The sequence below is a fragment of the Salvelinus namaycush genome, chromosome 37 (assembly GCF_016432855.1).
Source record: "Salvelinus namaycush isolate Seneca chromosome 37, SaNama_1.0, whole genome shotgun sequence".
Taxonomy (NCBI): Eukaryota; Metazoa; Chordata; class Actinopteri; order Salmoniformes; family Salmonidae; genus Salvelinus; species Salvelinus namaycush.
In genome coordinates this window covers 30,507,445-30,524,965 of record NC_052343.1, presented here as the reverse complement: position 1 = coordinate 30,524,965, position 17,521 = coordinate 30,507,445, and the positions used below count along the sequence as shown (strand labels likewise).

Here is a 17,521-nt window from a genome sequence, read left to right as displayed (position 1 = left end):
GGAAATGACACCCAATAGTACTGACGTTACAACAGATATTAATACATACACCTATACAGACACGGTAAGGTCCCAACGCAGCAGGAAATGACACCCAATAGTACTGACGTTACAACAGATATTAATACATACACCTATACAGACACGGTAAGGTCCCAACGCAGCAGGAAATGACACCCAATAGTACTGACGTTACAACAGATATTAATACATACACCTATACAGACACGGTAAGGTCCCAACGCAGCAGGAAATGACACCCAATAGTACTGACGTTACAACAGATATTAATACATACACCTATACAGACACGGTAAGGTCCCAACGCAGCAGGAAATGACACCCAATAGTACTGACGTTACAACAGATATTAATACATACACCTATACAGACACGGTAAGGTCCCAACGCAGCAGGAAATGACACCCAATAGTACTGACGTTACAACAGATATTAATACATACACCTATACAGACACGGTAAGGTCCCAACGCAGCAGGAAATGACACCCAATAGTACTGACGTTACAACAGATATTAATACATACACCTATACAGACACGGTAAGGTCCCAACGCAGCAGGAAATGACACCCAATAGTACTGACGTTACAACAGATATTAATACATACACCTATACAGACACGGTAAGGTCCCAACGCAGCAGGAAATGACACCCAATAGTACTGACGTTACAACAGATATTAATACATACACCTATACAGACACGGTAAGGTCCCAACGCAGCAGGAAATGACACCCAATAGTACTGACGTTACAACAGATATTAATACATACACCTTTTCAGACACGGTAAGGTCCCAACGCAGCAGGAAATGACACCCAATAGTACTGACGTTACAACAGATATTAATACATACACCTATACAGACACGGTAAGGTCCCAACGCAGCAGGAAATGACACCCAATAGTACTGACGTTACAACAGATATTAATACATACACCTATACAGACACGGTAAGGTCCCAACGCAGCAGGAAATGACACCCAATAGTACTGACGTTACAACAGATATTAATACATACACCTATACAGACACGGTAAGGTCCCAACGCAGCAGGAAATGACACCCAATAGTACTGACGTTACAACAGATATTAATACATACACCTATACAGACACGGTAAGGTCCCAACGCAGCAGGAAATGACACCCAATAGTACTGACGTTACAACAGATATTAATACATACACCTATACAGACACGGTAAGGTCCCAACGCAGCAGGAAATGACACCCAATAGTACTGACGTTACAACAGATATTAATACATACACCTATACAGTCACAGTAAGGTCCCAACGCAGCAGGAAATGACACCCAATAGTACTGACGTTACAAGAGATATTAATACATACACCTATACAGACACGGTAAGGTCCCAACGCAGCAGGAAATGACACCCAATAGTACTGACGTTACAACAGATATTAATACATACACCCATACAGACACGGTAAGGTCCCAACGCAGCAGGAAATGACACCCAATAGTACTGACGTTACAACAGATATTAATACATACACCTATACAGACACGGTAAGGTCCCAACGCAGCAGGAAATGACACCCAATAGTACTGACGTTACAACAGATATTAATACATACACCTATACAGACACGGTAAGGTCCCAACGCAGCAGGAAATGACACCCAATAGTACTGACGTTACAACAGATATTAATACATACACCTTTTCAGACACGGTAAGGTCCCAACGCAGCAGGAAATGACACCCAATAGTACTGACGTTACAACAGATATTAATACATACACCTATACAGACACGGTAAGGTCCCAACGCAGCAGGAAATGACACCCAATAGTACTGACGTTACAACAGATATTAATACATACACCTATACAGACACGGTAAGGTCCCAACGCAGCAGGAAATGACACCCAATAGTACTGACGTTACAACAGATATTAATACATACACCTATACAGACACGGTAAGGTCCCAACGCAGCAGGAAATGACACCCAATAGTACTGACGTTACAACAGATATTAATACATACACCTATACAGACACGGTAAGGTCCCAACGCAGCAGGAAATGACACCCAATAGTACTGACGTTACAACAGATATTAATACATACACCTATACAGACACGGTAAGGTCCCAACGCAGCAGGAAATGACACCCAATAGTACTGACGTTACAACAGATATTAATACATACACCTATACAGTCACGGTAAGGTCCCAAAGCAGCAGGAAATGACACCCAATAGTACTGACGTTACAACAGATATTAATACATACACCTATACAGTCACAGTAAGGTCCCAACGCAGCAGGAAATGACACCCAATAGTACTGACGTTACAACAGATATTAATACATACACCTATACAGTCACAGTAAGGTCTCAACGCAGCAGGAAATGACACCCAATAGTACTGACGTTACAACAGATATTAATACATACACGTATACAGACACAGTACATTATGAATAAATACACGTATACAGTACATTATGAATAAATACACGTATACAGTACATTATGAATAAATACACGTATACAGACACAGTACATGATGAATAAATACACGTATACAGACACAGTACATGATGAATAAATACACTTATACAGATACAGTACATTATGAATAAATACACATATACAGACACAGTACATTATGAATAAATACACATACAGACACAGTACATTATGAATAAATACACGTATACAGTACATTATGAATAAATACACGTATACAGATACAGTACATTATGAATAAATACACATATACAGACACAGTACATTATGAATAAATATACAGACACAGTACATTATGAATAAATACACATACAGACACAGTACATTATGAATAAATATACAGACACAGTACATTATGAATAAATACACATACAGACACAGTACATTATGAATAAATACACGTATACAGTACATTATGAATAAATACACGTATACAGATACAGTACATTATGAATAAATACACATATACAGACACAGTACATTATGAATAAATATACAGACACAGTACATTATGAATAAATATACAGACACAGTACATTATGAATAAATATACAGACACAGTACATTATGAATAAATACACGTATACAGTACATTATGAATAAATACACGTATACAGATACAGTACATTCGGAAAGTATTCAGACCCTTGACTTTTTCCACATTTCGTTACACTTATTCTAAAATTGATTAAAATAAAATACTCAATCTACACACTACCCCATAATGACAAAGCAAACAACTGGTTTTTAGAAATGTTTGCAAATCTGTGTGTGTGTATATATATATAATTGTGTGTGTGTATATATATATATATATATATATATATATATATATACAATTATTTACATAAGTATTCAGACCCTTTGCTTTGAGACTTGAAATTGAGCTCAGGTGCATCCTGTTTCCATTGATCATCCTTGAGATGTTTCTACAACTTGATTGGAGTCCACCTGTTGTAAATTCAATTGTTTGGACATGATATGGAAAGGCACACATTTGTCTATATAAGGTCCCACAGTTGACAGAGCATGTCAGAGCAAAATACAAGCCATGAGGTCAAAGGAATTGTCCGTATAGCTCCGAGACAGGATTGTGTCGAGGCACAGATCTGGAGAAGGGTACAAAAAATTTCTGCAGCATTGAATTTCCCCAGGAACACAGTGACCTTCATCATTCTTAAATGGAAGAAGTTTGGAACCACCAAGACTTCCTAGAACTAGACGCCCAGCCAAACTGAGCAATCAGGGGAGAAGGGCCTTGGTCAGGGAGGTGACCTAGAACCCGATGGTCACTCTGACAGAGCTCCAGAGTTCCTATGTGGAGATGGGAGAACCTTCCAGAAAGACAACCTTCTCTGCAGCACTCCACCAATCAGGTCTTTATGGTAGAATGGCCAGACAGAAGCCACTCCTCAGTAAAAGGCATGACAGCCTGCTTGGAGTTTGCCAAAGGCACCTAAAGGACTCTGGCCATGAGAAACAAGATTCTCTGGTCTGATGAAACCAACATTGAACTCTTTGGCCTGAATGCCAAGCGTCGCATCAGGAGGAAACCTGATGAAACCTGATCAGGAGGAAACCAAGCATCTTGCTGTGGTTTGTCAGCGAGAGACTAGTCAGGATCGAGGGAAAGATGAACAGAGCAAAGTACAGAGAGATCTTTGATGAAAACCTGCTCCAGAGCACTCAGGACCTCAGACTGGGACGAATGTTCACCTTCCAACAGGACAACGACCCTAAGCACACAGCCAAGACAACGCAGGAGTGGCTTTGGACAGGTCTCTGAATGTCCTTGAGTGGCCCAGCCAGAGCCCGGACTTGAACCCGATCGAACATCTCTGGAGAGACCTGTAAATAGCTGTGCAGCAACGCACCCCATCCAACCTGACAGAGCTTGAGAAGATCGGCAGAGAAGAATGGGAGAAACTCCCCAAATACAGGTATGCCAAGCTTGTAGCGTCATACCCAAGAAGACTTGAGGCTGTAATCGCTACCAAAGGTGCTTCAACAAAGTACTGAGGGTCTGAACACTTATGTAAATGTGATATTTCAAAAATCATCATTATGGGGTATTGTGTGTAGGTTGATGAGGGGGAATTAAAAAAAAAATCTATTTTGTAATAAGGCTGTAACGTAACAAAATGTGGAAAAAGTCAAGGGGTCTGAATAATTTCCGAATGCACTGTATGCTACAGACCAATGTAAGTAAACCTTGTCCAAGCCAGAACGGCCCATAGGGTTCCTGTAGCGTGAGGCATCTTGATGTACCAGTACGCCCCCTGGACAGGATGCTCTTGACCACTGTGATGTGTATATAGAAACAACTGCTGGGTATGACTCAGGGTTGCGTCCCAAATGGCACCCTAATCCCTTTATAGTGCACTACTTTTGACCAGGGCCCATAGGGTAGTGCATAGGGTGCTATTTGGGATGGAGTCTTAGAACAAACTCAAATTTCTTTCTGTCCACAGAGAGCGGTGGCTTCTCCGACCGTATCTCGTCTGACGGACACGACCAAGTTCACTGGGTCACACAAGGAGCGTTTTGACGAGAGTGGCCGTGGGAAGGGGAAGGCAGGTCGCGTGGACATGGTGGACACATCGGGGTACGTCGCAGGATACAAACACCTCGGGTCATACGAGAAGAAAGTCACCAAGCCCACCGGGCCCCCTGGAGCCGGGCACTCTGGAGGAGGGCCCCCTGGAGCCGGGCACTCTGGAGGAGGGCCCCCTGGAGCCGGGCACTCTGGAGGAGGGCCCCCTGGAGCCGGGCACTCTGGAGGAGGGCTCCCTGGAGCCGGGCACTCTGGAGGAGGGCCCCCTAGAGCCAAACCAGTGTGAGGAAAGTAGAAAGAAAGAAACAAACAGAAACATAAGACCAACTACGAGGATAATAATTTTCTAAAGAAAGAACTCCATGAAAGCACAACAAAAAGATAGGATTTCATATTTTCTCACCCATCTTGTTTTCTTTTTGCGAGTGGGATGTTTTGAGTTCCTCTCTTTTTTGTTATGTGTGAGAACTGGAAAACTGTTTACATCAATTTTTACAGCTGGTACATTCCTAACAGATAGCAAGTTACTGCCAAATGTTAAATGAACCCACCAACCAACAAGGGAAACCAACTGCTCTGCATTTCCTGAAACCTCTTTATTATGATAGGGCCTTGACATCTGTATTATAAGCACTATGAATAACACCATGCCAAGAAAAACACATAAGAGGGAAGAAAGGGTTCGCCAAATTATTTAACAAGATTGCACTTTGCTTAAGATAGGCCATAGCTTCTTTTCCCATTTTTAGTTGAAGAAATACATCCTTAATTTCATACTTTTTGAGTTAATTGAATGTTTATTGGCATAAACTGGTGAAGTAGATATACTGGTAGGTTGTTATATTGATCAAACCATCTTCAATATCAACTTTCTGCCTTTCCTCTGGTCAATGAAGTCTGCTGTCTTCATCTACTGGCTGTCTGTTCTCCTTTATACTTCATCATAGTTTACACATATTGACGACTACATAGTTTGCCTTCAATTGTTCTTAAAATAACTAAACCTTGAACAGGATATGTAGAAGTTCTGTGTCTTCCTGTCTTTAGCTACGTATATCATATGAATAATGATAACATTTTATTTTTGTTCATTCTACTGTCAGATACCAAGTTTGTTATCTATGAGTCTTAACTTCCCTTTCTTGTGAATCTTGCTTTTATAATCGTTCTGTGACGTTATATCGGTACTGTACCTTATGTATTTACAACACAAGGAGAAGAATAATGCTAGAATTATTTGATATCCTAAGGCCATGTCTTGTCTGGTTCATTCTGAAACCCTCATCAATTATTTACACCCAACATATTAAATAAGATAATAGGTAAATGACCCTGAAATTATTATCTCTAATCATTCATCTAAATCACACACACCGATTTGATAACGCTCCACAGTTTGTTCACACTATGTCGGTTGTACTAGCTGGACCTCTGAAACTAAGAGGTGAGCTGGGTTGTTCAGGTTTGGATTTTTCAATATTTAACTGATTTATATTGCCATCAGATTTCTCTAGTTGTAATATATTGGTGGAAAGAGAGTGTATATTTCTAAACATGTGGCTGCATGGCTTCATTTAAGACCCTGACTGTGTTCCTGTTTTTCTTGTCTTGCTGTATCTTATGCATGAAGTCATGGAATGCTACTACTTTACCGTTAACAATAGGAAACAGACAACATATTTCAGATGTCTCATTTCAACTGCTGTGTTAGTGACTCGGTTATAGTGACTTGCTCTGCTCCTGCATTCTGGCAGAGTAGTCAGACCAATGGAATTAAAACTTAAACAACTTCACTTTGACAAGAGGACCAAGTTGTGGTTAAATTGTGTACAGAGTGTTCAGAGATCCTATAAATGACTATGTATAGACTAAGAATATCAAAGGGGACATTTGTGGCCAAGGAGTTGGGTGACATTATCAGGTGATATTATCATTGACCGTAGATGCTAAAAAATCAATAGCTTGGTGGAACCAGCCTGATTGCTGCGTTCACTATGAAATAAAATGATGAACCAGCCTGATCGTTGCGTTCACTATGAAATAGAATGATGAACCAGCCTGGTCGCTGCGTTCACATGAAATAGAACCATGAAATAGAATGATGAACCAGCCTGATCGCTGCGTTCCCTATGAAATAGAACCATGAAATAGAATGATGAACCAGCCTGATCGCTGCGTTCCCTATGAAATAGAATGATGAACCAGCCTGATCGCTGCGTTCCCTATGAAATAGAACCATGAAATAGAATGATGAACCAGCCTGATCGCTGCGTTCACTATGAAATAGAATGATGAACCAGCCTGATCGCTGCGTTCCCTATGAAATAGAATGATGAACCAGCCTGATCGCTGCGTTCACTATGAAATAGAATGATGAACCAGCCTGATCGCTGCGTTCCCTATGAAATAGAATGATGAATCAGCCTGATCGTTGCGTTCCCTATGAAATAGAATGATGAACCAGCCTGATCGCTGTGTTCACTATGAAATAGAATGATGAACCAGCCTGATCGCTGCGTTCACTATGAAATAGAATGATGAACCAGCCTGATCGCTGCGTTCACTATGAAATAGAATGATGAACCAGCCTGATCGCTGCATTCACTATGAAATAGAATGATGAGCTAGCGATCATACTGGTTCCACCAGGCTACAAAATCAAATGCCAGCAATTTGAATTGTGTCAAATGGATGCATATCAAACTAGAAGTTTTCACATTCTAAATGAAAAAGACTGCTATGCCATAGATACTACAGTTAGGTACATATGACTAGTGACCTCATCAGTATTGTTTGTGACCCTTGAATTCTTGTCTTTGAAGAAGGTTTAGAGAAACCTTTTTAGTGTAAACACTGTTGTCCTGACACTTTCCACGGCACACATTCAATGGAATACAAAAGGCAGGGTAATATAGTACTGTAATATTTGATGGACATACTGTATGAGGTGAAGGGGATGAACAAAGAAGTAGACTTTTGTAGGACATGTATTTTTCCAGCATAATGACATCCTGTTGCTTTCATACTGGTCACCCTACCTTAGCCTCTGCTGACCAATAAGACTCATGCGTTGATTGAGATCAACACCTGTTAACTAGTGGAATCGTAGTCGCTTTAGTACGATTTGTCTTGTGTGCTTAATGCCAAATACTGTGCACCCTTTCGTGTGGAGAAGCAATACCGTCTTATTTTTTCAAAAAATAACTTGTTAATGTACTATTATTGTGACCTGGTGCATGCTTTGTGTTTTGGTTCTTGTTCTCGAGACCTGTGTTCATGATTTGTAGCATTGTTGAAAATAAAAACTCCCCATCCTGAAGAATCATTGGTATGTTTCTAATTTCCTCTACTGATCTGATTACTTATTGAGAGGATCAGTTGTCTCTACTGACCTGATTACTTATTGAGAGGATCAGTTGTCTCCTCTACTGATCTGATTACTTATTGAGAGGATCAGTTGTCTCCTCTACTGATCTGATTACTTATTGAGAGGATCAGTTGTCTCCTCTACTGATCTGATTACTTATTTAGAGGATCAGTTGTCTCTTCTGATCTGATTACTTATTGAGAGGATCAGTTGTCTCCTCTACTGATCTGATTACTTATTGAGAGGATCAGTTGTCTCCTCTACTGATCTGATTACTTATTGAGAGGATCAGTTGTCTCTTCTGATCTGATTACTTATTGAGAGGATCAGTTGTCTCCTCTACTGATCTGATTACTTATTGAGAGGATCAGTTGTCTCCTCTACTGATCTGATGACTTATTGAGAGGATCAGTTGTCTCCTCTACTGATCTGATGACTTATTGAGAGGATCAGTTGTCTCCTACTGATCTGATTACTTATTGAGAGGATCAGTTGTCTCCTCTTCTGATCTGATTACTTATTGAGAGGATCAGTTGTCTCCTCTACTGATCTGATTACTTATTGAGAGGATCAGTTGTCTCCTCTACTGATCTGATGACTTATTGAGAGGATCAGTTGTCTCCTCTACTGATCTGATTACTTATTGAGAGGATCAGTTGTATATTATTACATCCCATCTGGACGGAATCCTTCCTTACATTTTTATATTATTATTAATTGTTTTCCTTGCCAGAAGTTCAGGACCATAAAGGGCACAATAACCACAATTCAAGATCCCCATGCCAGTATGACTGACAAGCTACATTCATACGGAGTTTAAGTGTATGTGTGTTTGAACCCTGAGGCAGAAATAAGGCCACAGTGCAGATGTAATCTAGAAACATCCATTCCACCACGGCCGTGATAAGCAGATGGAGAGAAGAAAACGGACCTCAAAACCAGGCTACAGATCTGGCTGGGGGAGGCCTCATCTAGCCACTGATTCTGGAAAGAAATGGTTTTATCCCAACTACATAGGGAATAGGGTGATGAACTCCATGCCTGTTCTCCTCATTAATATGTTAGAATAATATATTATCCCCACAATATGTTCTAGACAGGCTAGAACTGACCTCAAGCAGCATTGTGTTTAGTGAAGAAGCCATTTCCCCACTTCAGTTTCCATAAACACAGAGGCAGAAACAGCTTTAACACAATAAATACTTTATCATTTAAACATGTCGAGTTATAAATATTGAGATTCAATGTGCAGTGTAAAGGTGTGGATACAGTCAGTAAGGAACAGTGTAAAGGTGTGGATACAGTCAGTAAGGAGCATTGTAAAGGTGTGGATAGTCAGTAAGGAGCATTGTAAAGGTGTGGATACAGTCAGTAAGGAACAGTGTAAAGGTGTGGATACAGTCAGTAAGGAACAGTGTAAAGGTGTGGATACAGTCAGTAAGGAGCATTGTAAAGGTGTGGATACAGTCAGTAAGGAACATTGTAAAGGTGTGGATACAGTCAGTAAGGAACAGTGTAAAGGTGTGGATACAGTCAGTAAGGAGCATTGTAAAGGTGTGGATACAGTCAGTAAGGAACATTGTAAAGGTGTGGATACAGTCAGTAAGGAACATTGTAAAGGTGTGAATACAGTCAGTAAGGAACATTGTAAATGTGTGGATACAGTCAGTAAGGAACATTGTAAATGTGTGGATACAGTCAGTAAGGAACATTGTAAAGGTGTGGATACAGTCAGTAAGGAACATTGTAAAGGTGTGGATAGTGGACACAGTAAAAGCATGACGATACACAGAAGTAAAAAATGAGATCAGAGTTAGAGACAAGTTTACATGCTCAACATTAATCCTGCATCAGAAGAAAAGTGTAAATGCTGGCAGCAGTGTATATAGAGCTAAGATAAGAGAATCTGGTGCTGGTGCTCGTTCAGCAGGACAACGTTCTGGAACGTTCAGATAGAAATGTAGAACAAACATTCCTCTATGACATCATGTAGAATAAGGAATTGGCTCTATTCATGACATTTCTATCTGCAATGTTCCATAACGCAATGTTCCTGGACCTTCTCCCTCAGCTCTGATACCCTCTTCCTCAGCTCATCCACCTCTGCCTGCTTCTCTGGAGAGAAGGACACATGGACCACAGTTAGTTAGCACATACAGATCCATATGGGCCACGGTTAGCACATGATGCTAGCAGAAATACAGATCCACATGGACCATAGTTAGCACATGATGCTAGCAGCAATACAGATCCACATGGACCACAGTTAGCACATGATGCTAGCATCAATACAGACCCACATGGACTACAGTTATTTAGCAACATCAACGGATATAACAGACTAAATCCAATCCGTCACGTGGTGAACACTGCCTTGAAATATGCATGTTTAACTGTTGTACGAATCTTAAGAGATTTATGGAACATCTTGCAATACTCTTACATGTGCTCTACGTCACGGTTACACGTGCTCTACGTCACGGTTACACGTGCTCTACGTCACGGTTACACGTGCTCTACGTCACGGTTACACGTGCTCTACGTCACGGTCAGATTCTGCCCAGTACAGTGACCACTGACCAGGAATATCAAAAAGCTGCTGCTTTTTCACTCACCACATATCTCAGTGTTTGGTGAACTTTTCATCATAGAGTTGAGATATTGTTTTTCTAATCTGATCATCTGCTTCTGTAGAGAGACGTTATCCTCCAATAGTATCCTCAGCTGCTCATTCAAACTGTCCTGCAATCAATCAATCAGACATCGAAGATAATTCCATCCATCCATTTATTCTTAACTCTTTGTGGATTCAGGGTCTCGTGCCTTTCAAACATGAGGTAATATCATTGAAGATGCTGCTTTGAACAGTCTGAAGCTTACAACAGAGATGTGTGCTTCCTCCAGCTGTGTAGTTAGTCTATGGGTCTCTGTCCTGTGGTCTTGGTCTCGTATCTCTGCCTGCTCCTTCAGCTCTTCAACGTTCCCTCTCAACGTCCTGACCTCGGCTTCTCCACTGGAGATGTCTTGTTCCATCATGGACAGGATCTGGACTGCCTGAGCTGGAGGTAGGTCAGATACATACTATCAAGGCCAGATTCTCCTTTAAGCAGGTAAGCTACACAGTAGATGGGGGTTTCATACTCACAGAGGAAGTTGTTGTCATGGTGCAGTGGCCTCTCCCCTGTCCAGTGCTTGTCCACTAGGCTCAGCAGCATCTCCATTGGTTTCCTATAGCTTCCCTAGGAGACAGATTTGATACAATTACAAAAGACTGGTTATAATGAACAGTAAGATCTACGATGAATGAATGGTACTGTAGAGATAGGTGGGTTTTCTCTAGGGTGAATGAATGGTACTGTAGGGATAGGTGGGTTATCTCTCTGAAACATCTCACCTTCTGTTGCTTGGCATGTTTCTGTGGTGAGGTGGAGCCCCCTGCTGTCTGCTGGGTGTTATGGTAGGACAGTCTGGGAGGGTGCAGGATGGGGTTGGTGGCATCAGACCTACTGGGACAGGGACTTCTAGGACTGGGGGGGCGGATCTTCACTAAGGAAGACTTATGCTGGTCAACTTGATCTAAAGGAGGATAAAGCCAGTGCAACACACTCAGAATGTTGTATTAGGCCGTTCATGCCACCTGATTTGTGTGACAGCGGTGACAGAGAGGATATTCAGAGTGTGATCTCACCAGGGTGAGGGGTGAAGTGGCCCTTGGCTGTGACTCTCAGGTGTTTGGGGAGTTTCTCTCGCTCCTCCCGTCCAGAGCTAGTCCTGCTGTGTTTCTCTACACGGGGGTTAAAGGTTACCCTTGGCCCCTTCAACGAGGAGGAACAACCTTTCCTTCGAGATCCTTCTCTTAAACGTAGACCATTGGACTGGGAATGACAAGCTGATCATAATGAAAATAAAATATGCGCATTTTATACTGAAGGCTTGTTTGCTCACTTGAAAAAGGTAGACCATAATGAATGTAACTAGTTAAACATACAATTCATCAAGTACTGAATGAAATCAATTAAGGGTAAATCTCTGAAATCTTTCCATAAATGAGCAAAACCCCCCATGTTCCTAGGGAAAACTAACGACCACTTGTCTCCCCCTGGTGGACTGTCCCTACATTAACAGTCATGGTGTACATCACGCTCTAATACCACTTCATACTGTCATTTGTCAATGTAAAAAAAAATGATGTACTATTCTGTGATCAAACAACATAAACTCACACTCCTCTTTGATCTGATGATAGAGCTGGGACTCTGGCTCCTTGTGGAAAGAGCCAGTAAGGAACAGAGGTTGACTATGGTCCCAGTTGCTCTTAGTGACAAGGTTCAACACTAGGTCATCGTTGTCATCCAGGACAGAGAGCTTCTTGGCCAGGCGACTTACTGAGGCCATCCTCGGCTTACTGCTCCTATAAAACACCAATCAAACACCTATTACATCAAAACATAGCACTACTAGAAGAATATTGTGTAATACAATCTATAACACTGTAATGTGACAGTTGTTACACTGTACACACTATTGGAAACAATGCCACATAAAGAACAGTTTACTTCTGAAAAATCTGAAGTTTGTCTTTCCGGATGTTTTCTAATAATACAAATCAATATCTAATGCAGACAAGAGACCTTGGTGTGGAAACAAGACCTCCTGACATTAGCAATCTGGTGTCTGTAACACTGTAGAGTACAGTACCTCTGGTCAGGGATGTCTGTCTCCGAGGAGCTCGTCTGTTGGAGTCCGATCACAGAGTCGGAGGAGAAATGCATGATTGAAGCTCTTCTCTCACGGTCCCTGACTGGACAGTCATCTGCAGGAAGAAACAATAAGAAAACAACCATGTCAGATTGGGAAGAAGACCTGTCTAACAGCAATATCATTGGACAGCCAATCGGACTCAAAATGAAAATATGGTAGCTATAGGTACCAAGCGTGCGAAGGTTGGACAGTGCGTGCACCAAGTACAGGCGGTAGTGTGGATCTGTTTTAGCCAGAGGGTTGAGCCTCAGGTCCAGCTCTCTCAGAGCAGTCAGCTGGCAGAGCACTTTGACCTCCTGAAGGGAGGGGATGTTGTTGTAGTACAAGTTCAGCCTCTCCAGCCTCTTCAAGTGTTGGACCCCCTATACACGAACAAACATAGAAAGAAACAAATTGGGGTGGGTATCATTTCTGGAACATTCCAACAGGAATCTGTTCCAAAAACATTGTAAATAACAAGGTTGCCAACAAAAAATGCATACAAAGTTGTATAGAGGCAGAATAAGATACCGGGTAGTGAGTGGGCTATTTCATTACGTTTTTCACTCAACATGTTTATTCCCGAAAAATGTCTGTCCTCACTCTGGTAGCCTATGGACAAACATTAAGAATAAGTTACGTGGTGAGTTGATGCCTATTCGGCAGCTAGTTACCTAGGTGACTTGATAGTGCTACTTTGTATGCGTTGTTTGTTGGCAACCTTGTACTTTACAACGTTTTTGGAACAGATTCCTGTTGGAACGTTCCACAAACTATACCCACACAAACAAATGTGACTTACACATTCAGTGTATGTCCCAAATGGTGCCCTATTCCCTACATAGTGAACTACTTTTGCCCAGAGCCCTGGTTAAAAGTAGTGCACTATATAGGGAATAATATGTAATAGAGTACCATTATGGACGCAAAAAGATCTACACATTCAGACTTGAGTCACCATTTCACCATGTACTGAATACACATTTATCTGTTGAGAGACATCTCACCTCGACAGAGATGAGTGCATTACAGGAGAGGTTCAGGGTTTTCAAGCGGACAAAGTTCTTTAGTGAGATTCCCAGATGTCTGATTTTCTCCTTGTAAGATCCTGGGAGGCTCAGTGATCTCACATCCGCTGTAAAGTGGTCATGAATGTTAGTAGCCAGCAATCAAAGTAGAGTAGTTGGGTAGTTGTAGACCCACGGTAACGCTGGCCATCTTTCGCTAGATAGCTACCTGTGGCCAGATAAATTCAAAGCACTGTTTAGCCAGCTAGCCTAGCAGGCGAGCTAACGTTAGCATTAAGCATAGTCTCTGTGCGTTAGTTAGCTATTAATGGAAGTTAGTTTAAAACTGGTTTTAAATCAAACTAATCATACATCTAGGCTACCAACTTACAAGCTATAAGTTAAGTGTCAAATATATTACCAAGGCAATGGTGATTTAGATGTAGCTTCTCTCGTATCCACTGCTCTGTTACTGTTGTCAACAGCGCCGCCATATTTTTCGAATTTGGTGGAAGATCGAGCCGAGCATGCGCAGTTCTTTAAGGTCTGGGAACGCCCACATCCTGGTACTGTTTGCCTCACGTGTTCAAACAAGCGGAACAGAGATAGGTAAGGTTGAATGTTAACCGATATTTTTCAGCTCACATATTAGTTTCAATCTTGACTTTGGTCATTATTAACGTCGTTACTAACCTGAAACATAGCTGTTTAGAATGTTAACACTGTACACATAGCTACGGTGCAAGACAAGTATACTAGCTTACTTTCAACAGTATTTTCTCAACTTTGATATGGTATTCAACAGTTTACTTGCAGATATGTGAAAACTTCTTCTCTTTCACAAATCCCACCCAGTCTCTTCATATCAAATGAACAGTGTGGTCCTCCAACTGTAGCTTTGGATTTGAGTCAAGACCAATGGCAGGCTGTCTGACAGAGTTGATCACAGCATGTTCCAACCTCACACTGTCAGTCTCTGCCCTGTACACAGCATATCAGCTCTTCAAGGTAATTTGGGGATATATTGGTGTTTCACTTGAGTGTAACTCTTGTGTACCATTAAACCATTCAACACCCCTTTGCCACTGTTTATTGTCATGACTCTCTTTCTCCTCACCCTGACTGTTCCCTCATCTCCCTCTTTCTCTTGTAGGACCACAGAGCTCCAGCGGTGGGTTTCTTTCTGCTTGGTCTCTCCTCAGGCCTCTGCACCCTGCCTCTCTCCTTCAGCCCATACCTGACCTCTGTACAGGGGGACCTGGAGTGGGCCGGCGAGGTCCTGGCTCCACCGCTGGTCTCCTTCGGCTTCCTGTGGCTCAGCGAAGACCGCACCACAGCCAACATCCTCCTTATTGGCTCAGCTCTCCTCCCGGTGCTCTGCGATTGGCTGTCAGCGGACGAGTTGATGCTGATGTCACGCTGTCTGGCCCTGTCTGCCATCTCCTGCTCGCTCACTGTGTGTCTGTTTGCGGGAAACGCTGTCGGGGCCCTGGGCAGTGTGGCCCTCAGCCTGCCCCAAATGGTGGCCCCCAGGGTGGGGGTCAAGACTCTGGCTCCCCTTGTCTCTCCAGGGGCCACTGTGGGACTGCTTAAGTGGCTCCTGAAGGGCTCCATGGCTGTAGGGTGCTGGGCCTCTGAGAAGGCACTTAGCAAGTACCTGTTAGAACTGAAGGAACTGGACTCACCATTTTAACTTGTTACCACTGTAACACAGGGTTTCCCCAAACTCAATCCTCGGGACCCCGGGGTTTAGTTTCTTTCCTAAGCACTACACAGCTTATTCAAATAATCATCTAATCATCCAGCTTTGATCATTTCAATCAGCCTTGTAGTGTTTGGGCAAAAACCAAAACGTGCACCCCTTGGAGTCCCGAGCATCGAGTTTGGGAAACGCTACTGTAACAGTTACTGACTGTCTGAACAGTTCAATAGTCCCTCACACATGATAATGACTGATTGTTAAGTTGATGTGGTCTCATGATGTGCACATAGAGCTGTTGACAGAAGAGAACCAGGTGGACGGTCTATTTATTTTGTCCTGCAGGGCCTTGCCTCATAGAAGTAGAATGAATAGAACGGTCTGGAACCTCTGACCATGGCGATTTGACTGGTAAATTCATGGGTGCACTCAAAATAGCTTGGTGCACTCAAAATAGCTTGGTGCACTCTTTATGGCGTCATTGACTTAAATGAGCAAGCTTGTTCTACTTATTCTAGTACTGTGGCTTGCCTTTGATCTGTAGCCAATGACCTTTCCAATTCCTCCTGGCCAATGACCTTTCCAATTCCTCCTGGCCAATAACCTTTCCAATTCCTCCTGGCCAATGACCTTTCCAATTCCTCCTGGCCAATGACCTTTCCAATTCCTACTGGCCAATGACCTTTCCAATTCCTCCTGGCCAATGACCTTTCCAATTCCTACTGGCCAATAACCTTTCCAATTCCTACTGGCCAATGACCTTTCCAATTCCTACTGGCCAATAACCTTTCCAATTCCTACTGGCCAATAACCTTTCCAATTCCTACTGGCCAATGACCTTTCCAATTCCTACTGGCCAATAACCTTTCCAATTCCTACTGGCCAATGACCTTTCCAATTCCTACTGGCCAATGACCTTTCCAAGAGATTATCCATATGATCCATATAATGATGCCAGTCTGCCAACTTGGAGGTGACATGATCCACCATTGGGACACGTGTCTCTTGCCAGTGTGTGAGCTGTCAAGGGCGTTGTTCTACTTGTTCAGCTTATTGTCATGGCCAGGGAGCTCTGCTCTGTTATCATAGTACTTTCATCTATGCAAATCGAAGAAGCACTGGTGTCTAGTTCTAAAACTGTAAAACATTATTGATGATATTAGTAACAGCGGTTAATAACATTTTATGTGCTAAAATATTGATTTGCTAAAGTATCAACAAAAGGAGTAGTGCTTGGATCTAATGCTTGTATGTACTGATTGTCATGGGTCACTAATACTCCCAACCTCTTTTACACCGCATATTAGAACGTCTAATTCATCTATGGATGTTGATTTACAGGACAGTGTAATTACCAATTGGCTATAAAAGATTCTATCTGCTTACTCTGTAGAAATATCCTCCCAACGGTGGCTCTATAAGGAGGATGGAAGTGCCTTCCAGACATTTATTACTGTCTTTGTCTATGAGTGTGCCTCCCAAACAACACCCTATTACCTATGTAGTGCACTACTTTTAATCAGAGCCCGTTTTGGGAATAGGGTGGCATTTTGAGGCACACTCTGGTTGAACCCGGGCTGGCTTGACTTCAGTGTCTTGTCCTACGATGAGCACCAAACAGCT

General features: G+C 42.2%; 3 protein-coding genes across 5 annotated transcripts in view; 2 read left to right on the top strand and 1 right to left on the bottom strand.

The window, feature by feature from the left end:
- The window catches only part of LOC120031159 (tubulin polymerization-promoting protein), a 39,765-nt gene extending 31,358 nt beyond the window's left edge, over nt 1-8,407 (top strand). For 2 of the 3 annotated variants that reach the window (XM_038976761.1, XM_038976758.1), the window contains exon 5: nt 5,003-8,407. In XM_038976761.1, the coding sequence (XP_038832689.1) occupies nt 5,003-5,371 (369 nt within the window). In that variant the 3' untranslated portion in view covers nt 5,372-8,407. The remainder of the gene's footprint in view (nt 1-5,002) is intronic. The other variant, XM_038976759.1, reaches the window with a different exon arrangement.
- A 1,248-nt stretch (nt 8,408-9,655) lies between these two features.
- On the bottom strand, nt 9,656-14,695 carry cep72 (centrosomal protein 72). The gene is made up of 11 exons (XM_038976746.1): nt 14,621-14,695; nt 14,200-14,327; nt 13,383-13,575; nt 13,151-13,265; nt 12,676-12,863; nt 12,141-12,341; nt 11,847-12,028; nt 11,598-11,691; nt 11,333-11,511; nt 11,068-11,194; nt 9,656-10,567 (listed from the first exon to the last, which is right to left on the bottom strand). The coding sequence occupies exons 1-11, from the start codon at nt 14,691-14,693 to the stop codon at nt 10,476-10,478; spliced, it is 1,572 nt and encodes a 523-aa protein (XP_038832674.1). The 5' UTR covers nt 14,694-14,695; the 3' UTR covers nt 9,656-10,475.
- Nucleotides 14,696-14,762: 67 nt separating this feature from the next.
- LOC120031321 lies at nt 14,763-17,290 on the top strand. The gene is made up of 3 exons (XM_038977027.1): nt 14,763-14,808; nt 15,096-15,207; nt 15,353-17,290. The coding sequence occupies exons 2-3, from the start codon at nt 15,118-15,120 to the stop codon at nt 15,890-15,892; spliced, it is 630 nt and encodes a 209-aa protein (XP_038832955.1). The 5' UTR covers nt 14,763-14,808; nt 15,096-15,117; the 3' UTR covers nt 15,893-17,290.
- Nucleotides 17,291-17,521: the final 231 nt, after the last annotated feature.

Excerpts from the sequence above, each read along its gene's own strand:
- LOC120031321 (XM_038977027.1), top strand. The coding sequence starts at position 15,118 with ATGGCAGGCTGTCTGACAGAGTTGATCACAGCATGTTCCAACCTCACA. Across the intron at positions 15,208-15,352 it reads CAGCATATCAGCTCTTCAAG|GACCACAGAGCTCCAGCGGT; the intron begins GTAATTTGGGGA and ends TTTCTCTTGTAG.
- cep72 (XM_038976746.1), bottom strand. The coding sequence starts at position 14,693 with ATGGCGGCGCTGTTGACAACAGTAACAGAGCAGTGGATACGAGAGAAG. Across the intron at positions 12,029-12,140 it reads CCACTTCACCCCTCACCCTG|ATCAAGTTGACCAGCATAAG; the intron begins GTGAGATCACAC and ends ATCCTCCTTTAG. Across the intron at positions 11,512-11,597 it reads CCATGACAACAACTTCCTCT|CTCAGGCAGTCCAGATCCTG; the intron begins GTGAGTATGAAA and ends ACCTACCTCCAG.